Source organism: Protopterus annectens, chromosome 1.part2 (genome assembly GCF_019279795.1).
Source record: "Protopterus annectens isolate FY-2018-M chromosome 1.part2, PAN1.0, whole genome shotgun sequence".
Classification (NCBI taxonomy): Eukaryota; Metazoa; Chordata; order Ceratodontiformes; family Protopteridae; genus Protopterus; species Protopterus annectens.
The window spans coordinates 539,935,286-539,960,426 of NC_056727.1; the positions used below are offsets into that span (position 1 = coordinate 539,935,286).

The 25,141-nt window shown below is 38.3% G+C and overlaps 1 protein-coding gene across 1 annotated transcript in view; it reads left to right on the plus strand.

Annotated features, from left to right (window-relative positions):
• The window catches only part of LOC122792380 (zinc finger protein 84-like), a 400,930-nt gene that overhangs the window by 292,447 nt on the left and 83,342 nt on the right, over window positions 1-25,141 (plus strand). Inside the window, exon 8 of the mRNA XM_044060166.1 lies at window positions 7,112-7,450. Coding sequence (XP_043916101.1) covers window positions 7,112-7,450 — 339 coding nt within the window. The remainder of the gene's footprint in view (window positions 1-7,111; window positions 7,451-25,141) is intronic.

A 25,141-nucleotide genomic window follows, 5' to 3' on the forward strand; every position in this document is an offset into this window, starting at 1 on the left:
ATGGGGGTGATCACTCTCATAATGTAGGTATGAGTTAGAATAGCATTCTTTCCTATATATACTAGACCTATAAACCTTATTTATATAGTCTTTCTTTAACTTCACATCCAAGTAGTGTGTTTCATCTACACCAACTTCGTATGTGAATTGTAAAAAACTTGTACTGTGGTTTAGGTAATTCATGAACTCTGGTATCAGTTCATTGGTTCCTTCCATAAAATTAATATATCATCCAAACAAATGGTAATACTCCTGGATATATTGGTAAAATACAGATTTAAATACAAATTGTTGCTCCAAATATAACATTATGATGATAGCATGTGTGGGGGCACACACCGAACCCATAGCCATCCCATCTGTTTGGTGGTATAGGTCTCCCTGAAAATAAATGTAGTTGTATCTCAATACCAATTCCATATTTTCTAAAACAAGTTTAAACTCATCTGAGGTCAGAAAATCAAAATCCTCAGCCATTTTTTCAAACTATGTTAGACCTTCAGTATGCGGGATTACCGAGAATAAATCCTTTACATCTATGGTGAGAAAAATAATGTTACCCTTGAAAAGACTAGTACCAATTTTATTCAAAAAATCCCATGAATCCACCAGTATGTGTGGATATCTGGGGTAAAAGTTCTTTAATTTTGTGTCCACATATATGGCCAATGGTTGGGATTTAGATCCTTGTGAGGTAACTATGGGTAATCCACCCCTTATGTATCTTGGGAATGTCAAAGATAGCTGGAATTACTGGCTTTAATACCCTTAAAAAATTATATAGGTGTATATCTATCAATCCCTGCATCAAGTTGTCCTCTAGTATCAAATCAATTCTTTTATAGGAAATATTTAATTAATTTCTTGATACTATAACATATCTATTGTCCGTATTTAGTATACCCAGCATCTTATTTGTGTAATCCCATTGATCCATTAACACAACCCCTCCCCCTTTGTCCGGTTTCATTACCCAGATCCCACCATTCTCACTTAATTCTTTAAGCAATTTTCTTTCATTGGGTGTTAAATTAAAGTTGGTCTTTTTGGTCTTTCCGTATTCTTTTCTAATCATACTGGTTACACACATCTCAAAATTCTGTATGCCCTGCTGTAAAGGGGGGGTTGTAGGTGCTTCTCCTTCTTAATATTGTACTCTGGGTGGAATGTGGATCAGTTTTAAATATATGTGCCAAGTTTAGTTAGTGAATAATTTGATATCAAGCACTATATCTTCTATGTTTGTTTTTTTTACTGGCACAAAAGTAAAACCTTTTAAAAGTAACTTAACATAATTATCAACTGTTACATCTGTATAGTTATAAATATTAAAATTATTTTGTGTATGGACTGCGACCTTCCTCACATTTACAATTTCATCATCTCCATCATCTGAATTATGACCAAGTTCTATAACATACCCATCATGCCGCTCTATTTTATTTTGTAATAAAATTTCTTTGGGTGAGCAGTAATTTATCTCCTGTAATCCCTCTTCCCTTGTTGAAGAGTATAATAATTCCTTCACTTCCGCATAAGAGGGTTGTTGTAGTAGACTCCGGATTCTCTCTGACCTCCTCGGTCCTCCCCCCTCCCAAAGGGCTACTCATTCCTTGATTACCGTTTACACCCTTGTGTAAATCACTTGGAGTGGGTACTATAAGTTATACATTCTTCTGAATAGAAGATATCAATGGAGGGAAAGCCTTTATTGATAGCAGGAGAGTGTTGAAACAAATAAAATCCAGAGATGAGTGCTTCAGAACTTCATCAGATAACAAATTAAACTTCCTAATACATTATATACTAAAATTTGAAAAACGTCATGACCAATTAATCAATTATATAAAAAATATACAAAAGGATATTCACAATTTTGTAAGGACTAACCAACACAGACAGATGGACAAAAATATGTATGACGTCCTACATGACATTAAAAGAGTACTGGACTCATTTAGAATAATAAAACCCAATAATGGGTGGGGTAGTTCTTAGGAATCAGGATGATTACACTACGAAGATGCTACATATACTTGAAGGGAGGGCCTACACAAAATCCTCCATCAATGAACTACATAGGGCATATAAAAAAATCAAAAATGAGTTACAAGATTTATTCATTGAGGGTTCCATCATATTTATGTTTTAAATTATTTAAATGTGTCACATCCCAGGATGTCAGTTATGTTTGGGTTACCCAAACTACATACAAACCTTGAACAACCACCAATGATACCTACTGTAGATGCAAAATGCTCCATTACCCATCCAATTGCAAATTTTCTTGATATCAAGCTCAAGGAATTGGTGTATAAGGAACCCCACATTTGCAAAGACTCATGGAGTTTTTTGCAACTTATTAACAACATCCCCTTTAAAACCACATATGTGCTTTTGACTATTGGTATTAAGGATTTGTATTCTATCATTCCCCATAGCACAGGTGTGGAATGGTTTTCGGAATTTTTGTATGAGAAAGGGGTTGAACATAATGTCCAGGTGTATACACAACTGCCTGAACTTGTGTTGAGAAATAACTTTATTTATTTCAATCATAAAATATATTTACAACAGGAGGGGGTGCCAATGGGGTCCTCATAAAGGCCTTATGCCAATATTGTAGTCACACAATGGGAAAAGAAATTTCTTTTTACGTATTCTTTGTTTAATCACATAAAATGTCACACTCACTTCCTGGATGACATTTTTATTTTATGGGATGGACCCCCAGAATATATTAAGCATTTAATTGTTTATATGGAATCGACTACATCATTTTTGAAATTCACATATAATTATGGTATGGAACAATTACCTTTTCTAGACATCCTTTTAATTAAGGATTACGTAAATAACAAATCTGTATCAAAAGTATATAGAAAGGAAACATATTCCAATTCCTTACTTCATTATTCCAGCACACATCCTCAAAAACAAAAGAAAGCTATTGTAAAAGGGCAATTTTGTTAGGACTGCCAGGATGGTGTCTGATATGGAGAATTTTTTAAATGAATGTGATAACCTGAAGTGTATGTTTGTAAGTAGAGGTTACCCACATACGTTTATTATGGATATTATGTTGGAAGTAGTGAATAAAAGGGAGAGTGGTTTCTTTAGCCCTTTATTAACTGACTTGAATACCAAATAGCTATCCACAGCAGTACATCTGATTTAGTTAATGAAAACAACCAAGTAGGGGAAAGGGACTATAAGACCTCTTTCATTACTGTTTACACTAATGACAGTTACACATTAAGGAAAATCCTTGAGAAAAATTGGTCCATAATAATCATGAAAAGGCTATTAGACCATTTATATGTACTCAACCAACTATGGTATTTAAGAAGGGTAGAAATCTAAAAAACATTTTTTGAAATGAAACCAATGACAAATAGCAATGATGGCTACATGAGAAGATGTGCAATGTGCAATTTTTGTAAACACTTTAAGGAAGGGAACATTTTCCAAATTAATAATGTGGAGGTCAGGATCCATCAAAAGTATAATTGTGCCTCTGAGAGGATTATCTTTTGTGCTCTCTGTAACTGTTGCAGTTGTTTTTATATAGGTAAAACCGATCGTAAGTTAAAAAATAGACTCTATGAGCATTTATACGTCATCAAATCGAAAAAAGACACTAATGCACTTAGCAAACATATAATGGAAAATGTTGGACATTCCTTTAATTTTATCATTATTGACAATTTTAAAACAGAACTCCAGCGGGGGAGCTTGGTCACTATTACCACAGAAGAGGGAACTATACTGGCAGCTGCGCCTTAATGCATCCAGCTGGCCAGGCTTGAATAAGCGCATTTCCATCAGTTCCCTTTTAAAATTAAAGGCCTTAGAAAGATAATAAATGTTTTATTCATATACACTTTTAATTAATTCTCAAACATATATACATATGCAAATCGGCACGTAAAAATCTACTGCCAATCATTAGTGGACCGGAGATCCGCTGTGGTGACTCCTACCCGGGAAAAAGCCGAAAGACACAACATATACATATATTTATATACATAACTGTGTTATATGAATTCCTATTGAATTTCTATTGTATTTATTGTTTAACTGACTGATTATTGTTTTTTTACATAGAATTATATTATTTAATGTTGTTTTTTTTTTTCTTTAAGGGGTGTGTCATTTATATAATTAATTGGTCATGACGTTTTTAAATTTTAGTATATAATACATTGGGAAGTTTAATTTGTTATCTGATGAAGTTCTGAAGTGGTCAGGACGAAAGCGCTCATCTGTGGATTTTATTTGTTTCTCAATAAACTCCAGTATTGGTTTTATTGAAGTGACTCATTTGGTGCTTTAGTGCATTGCAAAGGGGCGTTTCCTACTGCTTCAGCTTGGCGTGCTTTTGTTCTGATATTGTATAAAGTTTGTTGTGAAAAAAATATATATTTCCAAATACACATCAACCAAAGCAATACATTAAATACCTTTAAGACCATTCTCAGTGAATGGATGGAACTAGCATTGTTTTCCGTGCTGGGAGCATTTTATACTTTTTAGTTTGTTGGGTACATGCTGGCTAGTCTTCTGTGTGGTCCACTAGACCTCATGGCACCTCTGACCCTAATGTTATTAGTGTGCCCCACATGGCTAGTGTGCACCTCTGACCCTGATATTATTAGTGTGCCCCACTTGGCTAGTATGTACTTCTGACTCTGATCTTATTAGTGTGCCCCAACTGGCTAGTGTGCACCTCTGACCCAGATGTTATTAGTCTTCCCCACATGGCTAGCGTGCACCTCTGACCCAGATGTTATTAGTGTGCCCCACATGACTAGTAAGCACCTCTGACCCTGATGTTATTAGTGTGCCCCACATGGCTAGTGTGCACCTCTGACCCTGATGTTATTGGTGTGCCCCTCTGACCCAGATGTTATTAGTGTGCCCCACATGGCTAGTGTGCACTGCTGACCTTGATGTTATTAGTGTGCCACACATGGCTAGTGTGCACCTCTGATCCTGATGTTATTAGTGTGCCCCATATGGCTAGTGTGCACCTCTGACCCAGATGTTATTAGTGTGCCCCACATGGCTAGTATGTACCTCTGACTCCGATGTTATTAGTGTGCCCCACATGGCTAGTGTGTACCTCTGACACTGATGCTATTAGTGTGCCCCACACGGCTAGTGTGCACCTCTGACTCTGATGTTATTAGTGTGCCCCACATGGCTAGTGTGCACGTCTGACCCAGATGTTATTAGTGTGCCCCACATGGCTAGTGTGTACCTCTGACTCTGATGTTATTAGTGTGTGCCACATGGCTAGTATGCACCTCTGACCCTGATGTTGTTAGTGTGCCCCACATCGCTAGTATGCCTGTCTGACCCTGATGTTATTTGTGTGCCACACATGGCTAGTATGCACCTCTGACTCTGATGTTATTAGTGTGCCACACATGGCTAGTGTGCACCTCTGACCCTGATGTTATTAGTGTGCCCCACATGGCTAGTGTGCACCTCTGACCCAGATGTTATTAGTGTGCCCCACATGGCTAGTATGTACCTCTGACTCCGATGTTATTAGTGTGCCCCACATGGCTAGTGTGTACCTCTGACACTGATGCTATTAGTGTGCCCCACATGGCTAGTGTGCACCTCTGACCCTGATGTTATTAGTGTGCCACACATGGCTTGTATGCATGTCTGACCCTGATGTTATTTGTGTGCCACACATGGCTAGTGTGCACCTCTGACTCTGATGTTATTCATGTGCCCCACATGACTAGTGTGTACCTGATGTTATTAGTGTGCCACACATGGCTAGTGTACACCTCTGACCCAGATGTTATTAGTGTGCCCCACTTGGCTAGTATATACCTCTGACTCTGATGTTATTAGTGTGCCCACTTGGCTAGTGTGCACCTCTGACCCAGATGTTGTTAGTGTGCCCCACATGGCTAGTGTGCACCTCTGACCCTGATGTTATTAGTGTGCCCCACATGGCTAGTAAGCACCTCTGACCCTGATGTTATTAGTGTGCCCCACTTGGCTAGTATGTACCTCTGACCCTGATGTTATTTGTGTGCCCCACTTGGCTGGTATGTATCTCTGACTCCGATGTTATTAGTCTGCCCCACATGGCTCGTGTGACCTGTGACCCTGATGTTATTAGTGTGCCCCACATGGCTAGTGTGCACCTCTGACACTGATGTTATTAGTGTGCCCCACTTGGCTGGTATGTACCTCTGACTCCGATGTTATTAGTGTGCCCCACATGGCTAGTGGGCACCCCTTGTAGCTGAGGAGTTCTTCCTCTTAGCCATAAAGATTGCTACTCATAGTAATCTCTGGAAGATAATTTCGTCATTTGAATCCATGTAAGGTGTTTAGCAGAGGTAGGATGGCATAGGGACAAACCCATCAAATACCTGCATGCTTCTTCTTTTTTTTGCATGATATTCGTCCATTCACAACGTTACTTACCTATACATGTAGTCAACACATCACAATCATTCCAGCTTTACAACAGGTATCCCTTTCCACACAACCAGAGAAGCAGCAACTTAGTTGGTGGCCCATCTCTTTCTAGTAGTAAAAGATTAGGAATAAGGATAATTGTTCAGAGTATCAGATCCTGATCACAGCTAACATAGCAAAAATTATAACCAAAAATAACGTTCTCTTTTCAAAGGAAGAATGAGTCCAGTTAAGGGTATAAGCCGAGTGTTAGTCAAAGCTGTATGAGCATTCTTGTCTGATGACAAGAGACAAGACTAGAATGCTCATCAATCTTTGACTAAAACAGGATGTTATTTTTGCTTTTATTTTGCTAAGTTTTTGCTAAGTTAGCTGTGGCCAGGATCCGACATTGTGAACATTTATCTTTGTAAATTGTTAAGGCTGCAGGTTGGGATACCAAATCATTGCTTCATGGATTTCTCTGTCTTTTTTTTCTCTCTTTCTGCTAGTCATATTAGTGGGCTAAGTCTTGATAACAGGTCTTCAGTGTCCAGACAAATGCCCGACAGATTACCAGTGGAATGACTTCGCTTATTCTATCTTGTAAGTAAAATGCAAAAACACAACAGAAACTGTAATGTACAGCCATTCATCTTTTTTTTTCCTTGTTTCTCAGGAAGATGCTTATGATTTGCAACAATTCATTATACAAGAGTTTGCAAAACTGCACCAGTTTCTCTATGAAAAGGAAAGGAAACTTATTCAACAACTTGAGATGGAAGAAGAAAAAATTCTGACTGAAATGGAAGAAAACCTTGATTTTATTAAAACTGACATTTTGGCCGCCGACACTGCAGTGGTTGATGCCAACTTGGAGCTCAAGACGATAGTAGCAGAGACTCCAAAAGAAAAGGAAGAAATTGATTTCTGCATTAAAAATTATGTTCTGGCTACTCAGGAAGCAGTACCACGAAAGGCAGAAACTGAAAAACAGGAATGTGTTGCTTTTCTCACAGTAAGTATGCTTTTATTATTGTTTTTGTGTGTTTTTATTAAATAGTTGAAATTATATCTTTGCAATAGATCTGAATTATTTTTATCTGCATTTTAAATTTTGTGGGTATGTCAGAAACATAATTATTTATTTATTTCATATTTGTTAACAGCTTAGTCCAACTGAGTTTGCAAACAAACCCATTTTCAGTGGAGACCCGAGGGGGAAAGCCCCAGCAAACATAAGTAAAGATAAAGTGACAGTATAAAAATATTAAATAACAATCACAATACAAAATAATTGTAAAAATAAAAGGTTATTAACTATTTGCATTGCATTGATAGTAAGCAACCCACTTTAGTGGAGACCCAAAGGGAAAGGGCCCCAGAAAATATAAGCAAAGATAAACATACAGGACAAAAACTATTAAAAGTAACATTGCAAATATGAAATTAATTATAAAGAGAACAAAAGAAAAACATTATGAACATTAAGGGTTGCACTGATAGCAGTGGTCTAAAATTTACTATGTATGAGTGTAAAAACAAAAAGATAATCGTTGTTCAAAAGAAGGACATTGTACAGACATTGATAGGATGTGGGGGGATAAATAGTGTGGAAAATGGGATGGGGAGAGAAAGGATGGGGCTATAGTAGTAGAGCTGAGGGTTTAGGAGGTTAGTTTAAGCAGAAGTAGCTAACAGAGAAAGAAAGTTAGGAGATGCGACAGGTTATACAGTAGGCCAGACTAAGACTACGTGTGGTCAAGGCAATGGTATAATTTCAAGTTTAGTAGGTGGGATTTAAGCTCCTTTTTAAAAAAGAGAAAGGAAAGGTTGGATCTAATATTGAGAGGGAGTTTGTTCCAATTTAGTGAGACAGAGTGTTTTGTAAAGTAGTTTGCCAATATTCCTTTTGGGGTTATAAACTGAAAGAAGATGCTGATCAGCACTCCGGAGAGGCCGGGGGGAGTAGAGAGTAGCATGGGAGGCAAGAGCAGGGCAGGCAGAGGGGATGCTGAGTATGGAGAAGGTAGTGTGGAGTTGGGATTGTAGGAGAAGGTGTGGAAATTCCAGCCACTGAAGTTTGTTTAGTGAGAGGCAGTGATGTGAAGAGAGTGGTTGGTTTAGAATAAACCTGGCAGTTTTGCTGTATGTTTGTTCCAGTTTCTGCATTGAGGCAGTTTGGATATTGGTAAGGATGGGGGAAGTGTATAGAAGACTAGGTAAGAGAAATGCCTGTGTAATTGTGCATTTAGTGGCAGCAGTGAGAATTTTTTTGTTCCTATAAAGTAGTCCAAGTTTTTGGTGGGTTTTTTTGATGGCCTGTTGTAAGTGCAAGTCAAATTTTAGTTGGTCCTCAATTACTAACCCAGTGAGTTTGGTGTATGAGGCAGGGGAGATAGTGGTGCCATCTTAGAAGGAAAGAGAAAAGTTGGATTTAAGCTGAGAGAGTGTCTGAGGTAGGAAGAGAAGGAGATGAGTTTTCTTCGGGTTAAGGATTAGTTGATTGTTTCTCAGCCATTTGTCAACAGAGAGAAATGAATTCTGTGTTAGTGTTGTAGTTCAGAGATAGTATTGGAGATAGATAAGAGAGTAGAGTCATCTGCATATTGCATTACAGATGAGAGACTGCAGGATGAATGTAGGTTGTTGGTAAAAATGGTGAAAAGGAGCGGTCCAAGTATGGAGCCTTGGGGTACTCCTCTTTGAACAGCAAGGAAGGGTGAGAAGCCTGCTGCCATCTAACAGCTTGTTTTCTGCCAGTAAGGTAGGATTGGAACCAGCCAAGAGAAGAAGGAGAGAAGTTTAGGTCTGAGAGTTTGTTAAGGTTTGTCATAGATAAACTTACTAAGCTTGGCATAAATCCCTGTGTCACTCGATGGGGTGCCAACTGGCTTACTGACAGAACACACACTGTAAAAGTAGCTGATGACAAATCCAGCTCCAGACAAGTGACAAGTGGAGTACCTCAGGTTTCAGTCATGGGACCGCTCTTGTTTGGCATCTACTTCTCAGAAGTACAGGCCAACACTAAGGGACTCTGGCTAACAAAGTTCACAGATGACTGCAAACTGGGAGCCATTACTGAATCCCCAAATGATGTAGATATTCTACAAAAGGGCCTTACAGAAACAGATGCTTGGTGCTAGAGCCATTGGCTCAAGCTCAATGCCAAGAAGTGTATAGTTATCCCCTTTAGGAAAAATCATGTACCCATAAATTACCACATAGGTGGCAGTACACTAAACACCAAAAGTGTGATAAGAGACTTAGGAACACAGGTGGACAGTGGTCTCACCTTCAAAAACCACGTCACCAGAACAGTCAGGAAATCCTTCTATGTAGCACACCTCATCACTAAGGGCTTTTCATCCAGAAAAAAGGAGGTCATTGTCCCACTGTACTCATCCCTCATTAGACCCATCATAGAGTACAATGCCCCATTTGGTATGTACCTCACAAGACATCCGCAACAACTGGAAAGTCTGTAGAAACACCTCACTAAAAGAATCACAGGCCTAAAGCAGGTGCCCTTTGCTGGCCAACTAAAAAAAACTCCAGCTATACTTTGTCACATATCGTCTACTCAGATGTGATCTCTGCTTAACATACAAGGCCATGTCAAACTCAGAGCTGTCGGACATGCTACACTTAAAGAAATGCCAATCCATCAGAGCCACATGCTCCAGGGACCTGAACCTTGTCATCACAATGAACAAAACATGCTGGAGGAATAGGTTCCTGACCCAGAGACTCCCCATACTCCGGAATAGACTGCCCATACATGTCAAGCAGAGCACCTCCTTGGCCTTCTTCAAAAGGAACCTTGACGACTGGATGGGAGATAGGAAATTTACCCCGGGATCACGTCAGTCACCCTGCTAGACAGGGGTCCAGGGAAGTAAATATTGTGGGAAGAAATAGCCAGGGAATTGTTATGGCTAGACTTGTATAGGCCCTAGGGCCGATAGCCTAGTACCAACCTATGAACCTATGAAGAAGGGTGGGATGAGACACAGTGTGGATGGCTTTAAAGAGATCAAGGAATAGACAGGAGATGAGGAGGTTGTTGTTGCTAGCTTCTGCAACCTTTTAAGTAAAGGATAGTAAAGCAGTCAAGGTACTATGTTTAGGGCAGAAACCATGTGAGGAGATTTTCTTGAATGAGATAGGACAGTAGTTGAGTATGTATACATTTTTCACGGATCTTAGAGAGTGGTGAGAGAATAGCAATTTGTCTATAGTTATAGGATTCAACAGAGTTGCCACTTTTCTGCAGAGGAATGGTCTAGAAGGATTTCCATATTTCTGGACAGTAGTTTCCTGAATGGTGTGGTTGATTAAGATAGATACAGGATGTGCAGTAGAGTCCGCAGCAATTTTCAGAAATTGAGGGGGGAGTTTATCTGTGGATGGAGAGCATGGTTTTACTTTAAGAAGCAGGGATTTGATATATTTATTTATTTTTATTTATTTATTTATTGACATTTGTTAACCGGGTTTGTCCAACTGGGCTTGCGGCCCATTTTCAGTGGAGACCCGAGGAGAAAAGCTCCAGTAGTACATTTTAAACAAGTACAATTTTAAACAATATTGATATAATAGCAATTATAGCAAAAAGATTCACATATGTTGGGTTACAGGCATAAAGTTAAAGTTACATTAAAAAGAAGCTAAGTAACAATTTTACATTGATATAGTTCAGTAGGTCAACAATAAAAAATTTTTCACCGTACGACATAAGTAGTTATAAGAAAAACCACAACTTGTAGTCGAATAAATCCTCTTTTATTACGAAACACTCTAGCGCCTCGGTTAATGCTTAGCCTTCAAGGAGTGAATTCAAAGTAATACTGATTCACTTTTTATACCCATGGTATCCAATAAAACAATTCATCAATTATATAATTAAACAATTAAATATTTAAATTCATGTTTAACCAACATAACTTAAAAACATGCTTTTAAAGCTACACAACACATTTCCAACAACAATCTACATTTAATCCATATGGGATCAAAGTCCCAAACTTTAAAATAAACACAGTCTCCTTGTACAATAACATATTTCTCTTGTAATTCTCATTTTCTACCTGTATTTGTTGCAACACTGTAGCTGTTAAATCTTTAGGAACACTGTCATGATATAATTTAAAATGTTGAGCTAAGGGACTTTCCTCTTTATTTAATCTGATATCCCTTAGATGTTCCAGTAACATATCCTTAAACATTCTGTTAGGTTACTAAGGAAATATGTTATTGTACAAGGAGACTGTGTTTATTTTAAAGTTTGGGACTTTGATCCTATATGGTTTAAATGTAAAACAAAGAGAAGGTCACACTGAAAAAACAATCAGAAAAAAACTAAATGAAAACTCCAGCCAAGCTAGAACTTCCAGTGAGTGACCTCCCCAACCTCCTGTAACAGAGGCACATGGGATATATGCAAATAACCCTTATGAACATCAGGTCTTTCAGCTATATGGCAATTCTGATTGCCCATGACTTTTACATTTGAAGTCGTTTTAATGGACAATTGCAGGCCAAAAAAGCCAAACCCCACTAGCTATGGATATGCATATTTCGGCATTGTTATGACCTCATCAGCATAGCATAAGCAGAGTGTTTGACTAAGCATAAGAAACACAGGGTTGTTATACCCAGGGTCATTTGCATATATCCCATGTGTCTCTGTTACAGGAGGTTGGGGAGGTCACTCATTGGAAGTTCTAGCTTGGCTGGAGTTTTCATTTATTTTTTTTCTGATTGGTTTTTCAGTGTGACCTTCTAACTCTTTGTTTTAATTTGTTATATGGAATATTTTGCAGTCACCCTAATGATAATGGACATGAGCTGAAACACCTGATATTCATAAGGGTCATTTGCATATATCCCATGTGCCTCTGTTACAAGAGGTTGGGGAGGTCACTCATTGGAAGTTCTAGCTTGGCTGGAATTTTCATTTAGTTTTTTCTGATATGGTTTAAATGTAGATTGTTGTTGGAAATGTGTTGTGTAGCTTTAAAAGCATGTTTTTAAGTTATGTTGGTTAAACATGAATTTAAATATTTAATTGTTTAATTATATAATTGATGAATTGTTTTATTGGATACCATGGGTATAGAAAGTGAATCAGTATTACTTTGAATTCACTCCTTGAAGGCTAGGCATTAGCTGAGGTGCTAGAGTGTTTCATAATAAAAAAAAAATAATAAACATTTTTTGTTTGCATAAAATTATGCAAATGCATAGTAGACACATTGGAGAGAGAGGTGTAATGAGGTACTAAATATGGTCCTTTTGAGGGTACATAAAGGGAAGGAAGACTAGATAGGGTCATGGCAAGGGCAGGTTCTGGAATTGAGAAAATAAGCTTTTAGTTCATTTTTAAAGTGTGAGGTGTGGGATTTTGAACGTAAGTCAAGGGGAAGTTTGTTCCAAGCATGGGCAAGGGAGTGTTAGTAGAGTAGTTTGCCTACTGTCCTTTTTGGGTGGTAGATATCAAGTAATTGTTGGTTTGAAGTATGGAGGGTCCGGGATGGGATGTAGATGGAGACTAAGGAAGATAGAGATGGACAGAAGGAGAGTTTATAAAGAATAGAGTGTAGCATATGAAATTGATAAGATAGCAGAAATTGGGGAAGTTCAAGCCATTGAAGAGAATTTAAAGAAATGCAGTGGTGTGAGTTGTATGGGGAGTTAGTAATGAATCTGGCTATTTTATGGTAAGTCTGTTGGAGTTTGTTTAGAGTGGAGGCCTGGATATTGGTAAGAACTGGGGTGGCATATAAGAGGGAGGGGAGGAGGAGTGCCTGGCCGAGGGTAAGTGTAGATTCAACTATTAGGAATTTTTTGTTCCGATATAGCAGACCTAGTTTCTGGTTTGTTTTTTTTATACATTGGAGTATGTGTAGGTTGAACTTTAGTTCGTCATCGATAATGACCCCTAGGAGTTTTGTGTGGTTGTCAGGTTGGATAGTTGTATTGTTAATAGATGTAATAAAAAAGGAGGTTTTGTGATGAGAAAGAGAATGGGGAAGAAAAAGTAGGAGTTTGGTCTTTTTGGGATTTAGGATCAATAGGCTGTGAGAGAGCCATTGTTTAGTGGATAGTAGGGCCTGTTGGGTCAGGGAATGTAGTTCAAGAATGTTATTTGAGATGGATATAAGTGTGGAGTCATTGGCATACTGAATAAGGGAGGATTCTTTGCATGAGGTGTAAAGATCATTGGTGTGTGTGTGTCCTTCGGCTTTTCCCGGTTAGGGGTCGCCACAGCGGAACTCCGGTCAGCTAATGATTGACAGTAGAGTTTTACGTGCTGGCTTGCCGGGCGTAATGCACAACCTTCAATGAAGGAATGCCCATTCACGCATGTCGCCACACAGAAGACGCTCTAACTGAGAATCGAACGGGCAACATCTAACTATGAGGCGACAGCGCTACGGCAGCAGCATCACCACCACAGTATTGTAAAGATCATTGGTAAAGATGTTAAACAAAAGGGGTCCCAAGATGGAGCCTTGGGGAACACCAGTGGAGATGGGAAGGAAAGGTGAGGAGGATAAGAGCCATTTGACAGATTGTTCCCTGCCAGATAGGTAACTATTAAACCAGGCAAGTGCGGAGGGGGATAGGTGGAAATTTGTGAGTTGGATAGTAGTAGAGGATGAGAGACAGTATGAAAGGCTTTGGAGAGATCTAGGAAGAGACAGGAAATGAGTTTGTTGTTGTCTAGGGCCTCTGCAATGATATGAGTGAAGGAGAGGAGGGCAGTAGTGGTGCTGTGGTGAGGACGAAATCTATGTTGGGTAGGGGTAAGTAAGTGGTGTGTGAAGAGGTGATTGAAAAGCTGTGAGTGAATACAGTTTTCTAATATCTTGGAGAGGGGGGACAGAATGGCAATGGGTCGGTAGTTTGAGCGGTCATTGGAGTTTCCACCTTTATGAAGAGGGATAGTGAAGAAAGATTTCCAGAGAGTGGGGACAGTTGATTCCAAAATAGATTGATTAATTAGTATAGATATAGGATAGGCAACTGAGTCAGCAGCAAGTTTGAGGAATGTAGGAGATAGATTGTCAGTGGAAGGAGAGCAAGGTTTTAGCTTGAGTAGTAGAGATTTGATGTAAGTAATGGGAACTGGCTCAAAAGAAAACAAAGTTGTGTTAGTGGGACTTGGAGGGGTGGGTGTTGAAGTAGAGTTTGGCTTAGAGGTTACCAGATTTTGGATGGAAGAGATAGAAACAGGTCGCAAGGTAAAAGGCTGAGAGACAGAGGAGCATAGAGGTTTAGGGAGAGGTGATGGTGACACAGAAGAGTTGGGATGATTAGAGTTACCAGAGGGTAGAAGTTTAGAGATGCTGTCTGTGAAGTGTTTGTTGAGTAAGTCTGCAGTTTCAGAGGGAGTGTGATAGGGGAAAAGGTTATGGAATGTATATATTATGTATATATTTATATATATAAATGATGGTCTCTGATTTATGCAAACATATGATTAAAAATAATATATCATGGCAGTGCAAAGGAGTTATGTTTTTGTTTTATTGCAGGTTATTTATCAAATGTTCCTTACCAGAGAGATCACATCTTATTAGAACATTTATCTATTTATTTTTGCTTGTTGAGTAGGAGGCTGCAGCAAGCTTTAGTCCATTTATACCTAATTTCCAAACACAAAGCTGCACTAATTAATACAAGGTTATATAGAAATGCAGGTGTAGTTGTTTCAGGTATCAGGCAATGAGCAATGATAAGATGCACAGATTTTAAATGCTTTTGTGCAAACAAACTGTAAATTACTTGCAGCAATATCCTGGTGATTAGTATTTGTTCTGTTAATTTGTCTGGAGACAAAAAAACTAGGTGTCCAGTTGTAAAGTTTGGTTGCTGCTGCTGTTACTGTTATTGCACAATGGTGGCAAGACAAAGGTATGGGGTGGTCTTTACATTTTATCCCTTTTTTGTACTGCTGTCCTATTTGATCAGCTGAGAGTACATGTTCTAGGACGGTCTGATGCAGCTTTGCTTTTTTTGCTTATTTTCTCTCTGGAGCACTTCTGTCTGGACTTGGTGTTGAACAGGCTGTTGTCTTAGTGCTGCAACAAAGAACAGTGATTGCTGTGTTTAATTATTGCTTTTAATCAGGGGTTGCGCTTTAAACACTTAACAGTGAGTCCAGTTTTAAGAAAGGGAGTTTCCAAGGAATATACTTGATGGTAAGTGTGAAGATTGGGTGAAGACAGATGAAGGCTGCCAACCTAGCCAGATAGAATTTTGGAGATAATTCTGTCATCTGTAAATATTAATGTAAACCACAGGCTTGTTGTCTTAATTGGTAAAAATAGTGTTATATGTGGAACTGAAAAAAATGTAACAACAGTGCACTCTACTGACCAAGTAAAGCATGTTGCAACCCTTTGATGTTAAAACTCTGAGCCAGCAAGTCTAGAGTGAGGCACCCTGCCTATTGTTTTAAGGCCAGAGTTAATGGCCAGAATTTGCATGCATAAATGTCCTTTATTGCTCCAGTTTCTGCCCAGAGGTAAATGTAGTTTCTGTTAGCCTGGGAACCCAGGGAAGTGTGAAGAATGATGTAATGTGAACCAGGAATGTGATTTTAAAAACAGAGAGAATCAGAGAGCATTAAGTATTTTTGTCTTGACAATCCAACTCACCAGCACTGTCTTGCTCTATATGTAAGTTTATCTTGGACTTGTGTTTTCTCTTAGAAATAGCTAGAAACTAAAAAGATTAGATTGTGTTTTTCTGTGATGTCAGAACTGTACTACTGAATTATTTTAAATATTTCTCTATGATATCTGAACTCTTGACTAGCACTGTATAGTAAAAATTATTGTCTTCTGTTTTGACTATTTGTTATTAAATATTTTTAAATCCTTTCAACTGTGGCTGTTTTTGTAGAGATAATTTAAGCTCTTTTAGAGTACTTGCATGCCTTTGGTAAAATTGTATAAGGCCACACTAATAGCTTTAGCCCTGGCCTATACTACCAATTGGATAATAATATTGCACAGTAATAATTGGACACCCTTTAAGGGCCTTTGAATAGCTGATAAATATTAGTTGGTGGTGGAAGCTGGTATTACTGTATAGTCTGGGAGAAAGGGGCACAGCTAGAGAACCTGTGCCAGCCTTCCCCAGGAGTGTCTGTGTGGTTGTATAAACTCAGTGTGTGTGTGTGTGTGTGTGTGTGTGTGTGTGTGTGTGTGTGTGTGTGTGTGTGTGTGTGTGTCAGCTACTTGGGCAGGGACAGGAAGCACTGGTTGGACAGTGAGGGTACTGGAGGTTTTAGCTTGCCCACTAGGTTGAAATCTGGACCCTATAGCTGTGCCAGTGGGGAGTCTTATTGGGGATCTGGAGAGCAAGGGAGTGACCATTCTGTAATGACTGTGATCTCTTTGTGCTCTTAAGGGAAATTGCACGTTACTGTGTGTATTTGTTATCCTTTCCTCCTATATGAGATGCCCCTCACTGGTGTTAGTGGTGAGGATTGAGGCTTCTTGATTGCTGGGCCAGGGCATGGGCATCACAGTAAGTAAGATGTAAAAGTGTCCACAGAATGTTAAAAGTCACATTCTTATTCTGGCTATAATCGGGAGGGGGTACGTAAGATCATGTTTTAAAAATGTTTGCTAACTAAAGGTGTTGCCTATCTGTGGTAAAAAAAAAAAAAAGTAGCTGATAACTGCCTTCGGGAGAAGCTGCTTCATTTTAAATCCGCAGCACGTACGTAATCCATGGTTATCAGGACGGTCTGAATGTCAACATAAGTGACTGCAAAAGGAGTGTCTGAAATCTTCATAAATCAGTAAAAATTATTGCTGAGAATATTTCCTGACTACTTGGTATTGAGCCAAATCACAGAAGCCTATTTAAAAATAATGTGTAAATACTACAACAGTCACAAACTAAAAATCTTTCTGCATTCTTATCATGTGGACTCTAACTCTAGACATACAGATACTGTGTCCTTTGTTGTCTTGTTTGTTTTCCAGTCATACCAACACAAACCAGTTCATGACGTTTTGTGTAAGCTTCAGTTAAGTAACCCATGTTTCTGCTTTGAAAAATACTAAACTAAAAACACTTTGAGTTAGTCACGTGCCTCCCAGGAACTCTCCTTGTTTGTCTGAACTTGAATAAAAGCTGTTATATATAGCTTTTGCCTTTGCTCAGTAAATAGGGACAAGGCCAAAAATAATGGGGTAGGGGAAATGAAAGGCTCAAAATCAGTGACAAATTTTAAATATTGGCCTAATTCACTTAAAAAAGGTTACTAGAACAACAGGTTTTGCATCAGATTGTATTTGCTGAGTAATAAGAAGCATAAAACTGTAATGTCCGACTGACTGTAATCCTCAGTAATTTACCAGAAAGTTAAATAATTTACGAGGGATGGGACAAATGGGAGGCAAAATCATGGACAGTTGAGACGGTTATATAATTTAAAGTGCATGGGACTGTTTCTTTATCTACATACATTTTGTCACACATGGTGCTAATATTAGGGAGACATAACTGTTACCCTTGCATACTGTATTTTAAAGTATTGTTGCAGAAGATGCCCTCATATATGTCTATATAATCAAACACAAAAAACTTCCAGCACCCTTGAGTAGATGTTTACTTCCTTGTATTGTTTTTCAGTGAAGACAGCAATAAGATAGGTAAGATCCAAACTGGTTTCAGCTAAAAAAAAAAAAAAGCCTTCAACAGATCTTAACAAATACCGTCACAGACTTCAAATGTTTGCATCATCTACTGTGCCAAACAAATTCAAAACACAAACCATATTGCAGAATGTTCTGAACATTGAATGTCCTTTCCAGGATATAAGTGTATTCTAGCCAGTTCATTAAATCTAATAATTACACATTTAATTAAAATTTAGTAAAGAGAAATACCTTCTCATAGCATTTCTTAGCTACAAAAGAGCTCCTGATGCCACAGTAGTTAAGCCAAGGAGTAAACAACAAAGTACATGCTGCATTTATATAGCTGGTGCTTAACATTTTCCAGCAGATTTAAGAATTTTCTAAAAATGTATTTATTTATTTATTTTATTTAATTATTTTACATTTGTTAACAGGGATAGTCCAACTGGAGCCATATCCATTTTCAGTGGAGGTCCGGGGAGATAAGCTCCGAGTTATCAGATACAATAATACAAGTAAAACAAGAGTACATAAATAGTATTACCAAATAATACATAGGCAGACATGAGATAAACCTAGTTATAGTCAGGAGAAAATTAACAGTAAATAGTTAGTTGGGTTATTCACGTTCATGTTTTGAGTTAGCCAGGCTTATTGCAGTGGCAAAGCCAGTTAAATGCCATATGTTGTTTGAGTTTAGTTTTAAATTGTCCTAGGGAGAAGAGCAAAGTAATATCACCTGGAAGTAAGTTCCAGGCTCTGCCTGCAGTGTTCATTTTGATTGTCTGAATTAGAAGTTTGTTCGAGGATTGAAACAGTCTTGGATTGTTGTGGGAGGTGATAATATTTTGAAGGGCTGGTGTGTTATCTGGGTTATAGAGTATTTTGTTAGCCATGATCAGCAGGTTATATTGGATGAGACTGGGAAGTTCTAGCCACCCAAGCTGTTTTAGATTGATGCAGTGGTGTGTTTTAAAAGGCATTCCAGTGGCAAACCTGGCAATATGATTGTAACAGGTTGACAGTCTATTTAGTACAGATTTGTTTAGATTGGAGAGAAGGGGGGAGGCGTATAAAAATGTTGAGAGTAGATGAGAGCGAGCTATAGCCATCTTAGCTGGAGGGGTTAGGAAGGCAAAAATTCTGTACAGTGACCCAAGTTTTTTATTGATGTTCTTGACTGTTTGATTTACATGTAGGTCAAACTTTAGGTTATTGTCAATAATGACACCTAGTAATTTTGTAGAGGGGTCAGGGGAAATTATTGTCCCATCTTTTGCATTTATGGTGAAGGTGAAGGCAGCAGACCTATGAGTTGGAGAGAATAACAGCATTTTAGTTTTTTTTGGGATTTAGTAACATTCAGAGAGCCAATTTTCTATGGTATTAAAGATGGACTGGGTAGCGACCCTCAGTTCTGTGGGAGAAGTAGCTCAGCAAATCAGGGTGGAGTCATCAGCGTATTGGATACAGCTGACATTTGGTATGACTGTATACAAGTCATTAATAAAGATGGAAGACAGTAGAGACCATAATATGGAACCTTGTAGTACTCCAAGGGTGTTTGGTAATAGATTAGAGAGCTTGTTCTGCCATAGGACAATCTGTTTTCTTCCATTAAGGTAGGATGTAAACCAAAGAAGGGCTTTAGTATCAAGGTGGAAAGTTTGCAAGATGTGAACAAGAAGTTGGTGGTCAACCATGTCAAATGCCTTGGAAAGATCCAAGAATAGGGCAGAGGATATGTGATTTTTGTTACGGTTATTTTTTATGGTATTAGTAAAAGCCATTAACGCTGAGGTTGTGCTATGGTGTGGACGAAAACCATGCTGAGTATCCATCATGAGGTGATTTTGGATTAGGTAGTACATAAATTGTTTTTGTATACATTTTTCCATAATCTTTGCAAGTGGAGAAAGTATAGCTATAGGTCTATAATTGGAGAATTCCACAGAGGAACCTCCTTTATGTAGTGGGATTACGTAGGATGTTTTCCAACTGGTGGGAAATTTAGCTTCTGCTATGGTACGATTGATTAGTATCGATATTGGATAGGCAATGGCATCAGCTGATTTTTGAAGGTACTCAGCGTGGAGTTGGTCAGCGGAGAGTGTGGTAGGTTTTCATTTTTTGATCATGTTACAGATAAGTGATGTGGACACTTGTTGGAAGGAAAACGAGAGTCGGTTTTTAGAGGTAGAAGTATCAGGGGGCAGGGGAGCTAGAAGGTAATTGACTAGCTAGGGCTTGAATTGTTTCAGTAAAGAAATGCTTAAAACTGTTAGAGACCTCCTCTGGGGATTTATCAATGGTGGCAACAGGGATAGGGGTAGATGTTTTACCAGGGCGAAGGAGATTGTTCAGCCCTTCCCAGAACTTCTGAGGATTGTTATGGTTGGTTGTCTGTAAATTACAGTAGGATTATTTTTTGTCCTGTAGAATAAATGTTTTTGTTTCATCCCTAGCATACCTATATTTAACATGATCATGGGGGTGTTTTGTGGAGCACCATTGAGCCCATAGTTTGTTTCTGCTGGTAATTTTAGTCTTGTCTCTTTAGATAGACATGGTGCAGTTTTTCCTTTTGTATGTTTTGAGTGGGCAGGTGCATGTAGATCACAAATTCCAAGAAATTTGTTGTTAAAATAGGCAACTGCCTCCTCTAAGGGTAGGTGTTTTAGCATGGACCAATTACAGGAGCTAAGTTCCAGTTGGAAATTGTCAGGGTCAAAGTTTCATTTGCTCCTGACTTTTCTGAGTAGGGGTTGATGTGGGGGTAATGGCTTTATCCTTAACCGTGTAAGTGAGATGGTCACTTAGTTCATCGGGGAGGGTGCCAGCAGTATACAGTTGGGGGTTACTATTTACTAGTACCCAGTCGAGTATGTTATCTTTTTGGTTGGGTTTACCTAGCCTGGTAGGGGTGGTTATGGTTTGTGTAAATGCATGCAAGTTGATGTGGTAGAAGGTGATTCTGTGGAACAAGAGCCCCAGTTGATGTTAAAGTCTCCTAGTATTAGGGTTTCTTGGGGTAATGACAAGATAGCCAGTGAACCGTGTCTTCAAGTGTGGCTACATTATTACCTGGGGGAATATACATACATATGATGTTGATGCTTTTACTTTTGTTGAGTTGCAATCTAGTGGCAATAATGTCCGAGTTATTGATCTGAGGTGGTTGAATAACATTTATAGTCACATTCAACTCAGATTTATAGAGTACAGCCACCCCTCCCCCTTTCCTGGAAGCATGATCCAGCCTGTGTATATTATACCCGGGTGGTAGCACTTCATTGTCAGTAGTATTAGGTTTTAACCAGGTCTCATATAGACAGAGAACATCAGGGGAATAGACAGCCAGGAGGGCATGCAGTTCATGTACCTTATTATTAACGCTCCTAATATTGAGATGACAGACAAGGAGAGAGTTAGTTGGTCTACAGGTTATAGTTTTGTGGCTTGGGTTACAGGTCGAGGGGGTATTTTTATTGGTGGTGGATGGACCTGGGTTGGGGTGAATGTCACCACTGAGTATAAGGCTAGGCCTATACTCAGTAATAAGCCTCAGGAGTTTGTTTAAAAGTTTGTAGTAGTGTCTGGATCTAGAGCTAATGTGCCGGGTTATGGTATGCTGTATGATTGAAAATAATGTTGAGTTGTACCCAATGTTAGTGGTATGGATAAAGGAGAGATATTCTAAAGCTGGGGTGATGGTATGGCCAGCAGGGAACTGATACCCATTAAGCTGTTGGTTTTCATACAAAAGTGAGTATATATAAGTGGCTAGCAGAATGGGTAGTAAAGAGTAGTATAACATAATGAGGGAGGAGTCAAGTGGTTGGAATCAGTTGTTTGATGACACAACAGATATAAGGTCAGATGATCAGAATGGAGGTAGTAGAGTGGATGGAGGAAAATTTGTGTTAGTTGAAAGCTGATAGGGTGGTAATGCAAGGTGGAAAGAGTATGACGGTGAGGTTGATAGGGTGTTGTAATATGGGTATGGTAAAGTACCTATAAATGTAGAGGTACTGGGGGTGGGTGGAAATTGGGGACAGAGAGGAGTGCGAAACCAGCCCGAGCACAGCAAGGGCAAGTGGAGCAGGGCTAACACTGACTTCAAGTGTTTCCTTAAGCTATGTTATGTAAGTAGTGTTAAATAGATGCTTATATGTAAACTAGATTTTAAACTGAACATTTGACTGAGTTTTTAACTGAGTGTTTGTCACTTTTATTATAATCTGTACTTAGTACTAAGGTAAGGGCAGTATTTAGACTGTGTTTTGTACTCTAGCAGGGTATTTCTGTGCTACAGGATAGGGATTCAGAATACAATTTTCAGGGCTAAGTGAGGGAGAGCAGTGTGAAAGTAGAATGTTCAGAGTTGGGTTCAATAAGTAGTTCTATTACAGGAAGCTTGGGGCAGCAGGTTTTACTTACGAAAATATAGAGGGAGCCAGATTATTTTGGGTTTAGACTTGAGGCGCCTTTAGACCCAGGTCAGCAGAAAACAGTATATAGTATTATAATACAGTGTAGATCTTAACCTTAGTCAAAGGTGGGTTGGATTCCAGATAGATGGTTTGTGGGCACAGTGTTCAGGATAGCTTCTTTCAGGTAGGAGATTCTTTTGAAAGTTATTTAGAGGGGGTCTACCTAGAAATAAAACATACATAAGGAGTGAGGACCTTTCAGGCATTTACAACTAGCCACCAGACAAGCATGCATTTCAACATTTACATCAACCAGAGAGAATACAGTAGATAGCAGCTCCATGGAACTGCAACAGAATATCAGCTTTCTTTTACAGTATGAGATTGTATCCAGACTGAAACAAAGTTAGACCTTGTTATTTGTTCTAAAAATGGCTTAACAACCAGAATTACATTGCTAGGATACAGTGACAGTAAGTACTTTGTAATTAAAACAGGTTGCAATTCCACATGCAGCAGCTTAAATAAAACATGAAACGTTCCATATGTGAGCTAAATAGGGTAACCCTTTCTACTGAATGTTTTAAAGAAATGGGCTAACAAGCTGACCCTGAACTGCTTCTTTCCCTCTAAAACGATCTTTTGCTATTTCATAACACAACAGGGAGATTAGATCAGTCCAAAAGCAGATATACTCGCAAAAGTTCTAAAAACAGCTTTCTTTACATTTAGAAGGCATGCAAGTAAAAATAAGCTATGCGCTATTTCAGTCTCAAATACACGAGCCTCACATACTGCATGTTGTTTTAAAAAGAAAGCACATGTTGAGCTGTTATAATACTGCCTTAGTTACACAAAAAGAACATCGAGCATTGCCTGTAGAAACTTTAAATAATGTCCGTTCTTGCTCTGTGCTATAGTTAGCTGAGTTTGACCTTAGTCAAAGGTGGGGTGGATTCCAGATGAGTGGTTTGTGGGCACAGTGTTCAGGATAGCTTCTTTCAGGCAGGAGATTCTTTTGAAAGTTATTTAGAGAGGGTCTACCTTAGTCAAAGGTGGGTTGGATTCCAGATAGATGGTTTGTGGGCACAGTGTTCAGGATAGCTTCTTTCAGGTAGGAGATTCTTTTGAAAGTTATTTAGAGGGGGTCAACCAGATGGTAAAAACAAGGTTGCCGAATGGGTCTGAAAGCGCCGGGCATTAATTTTGTATACTTCCTGGTTGTTAAATGACACTGTGAAGAAATACCACCAGAAATTCAGTGTTTGCATACATATGTATATATATATATATATATATATATATATATATATATATATATATATATATGGTTCCCTATCAGAAGCCTGAAACACTATAAGCCTGAAAATCAAAATCCTGAAAACTATAGACTGAAAGACCAAAATCCTGAAAGACCAAAATCCTGAAACTCAAAATCCTGAAAACACAAATAATGCTAATATGTCACTATAAAGACACTAATATCTACCAACTGACCCTGACCCTAACCCTAAGGTCCATAGTTTAGTGCACCAAATAAAATCAAAACACAAGCCATATTCCATAACACTATGAACATATAATTTAGTGAAAAAGAAATACCTTCTTGTAAATAAATACAAAAAAATGTACATAAATCACAAAATGCATGCTATATTTATGTAGCCGGTACATCATGTCAGCCAGCAAGGTCAAAGCTAACAAAATACATACATACATACATGGTTACTATTAAAATCCTGACATTCAAAATAGCAAACTTTCATATTCACAATGCATTTACCTGAACCTCATGCATATACATCGACCCAATACCACAGGGCTAACAATAGCAAAGCCACAATTGTAGATGCGTCATTATGTCCATTTTGTGGACACTCAAATTTCAGGATTTTGATTTTCAAGGAGGTGCCTTATAGTGTTTCAGGCTTTTGATAGAGAACCATATATATATATATATATATATATATATATATATATATATATATATATTTCCTGTTAGGCACACACGTGTGTGTGTGTATATATATATATATATATATATATATATACATATATACATGTATGCAGTTATTTAATGTCATGAGTCCCCCTCATTATGTAAACATTCAAATGTGTGTGGATGTAGTGACAACTTACTGAGAAGAATGTATCTTTTATAAACATTTATTGGCTTTAATGGTATATATAATCTAGTACACCAAACAAATTCAAAGCACCAGGCATATTGCAAATATTGTGAACATGTAATTTAGTAAAGATATTCATGTAATATTTCTGGGCTATGAAAATAGCTCCTGTAGCCACTGTTTAAACTAGACTTTTAGCACACTGCATAGTTTAGTGCACCAAATAAAATCAAAACACTAGCCATATTCCATAACACTATGAACATATAATTTAGTGAAAAAGAAATACCTTCTTGTAAAATTTACAGAAATCACAAAATGCATGCTATATTTATGTAGCAGGTACATCGTATCACCCAGCAACGTCAAAGCTAACAAAATACATACATATTTCATGCATTTCTTTTTGCCAGAACCTGAACTGTGCAGGATTGCAACCCACTGGGTTTAGGATTGTGATACTTCTCCACTGTGG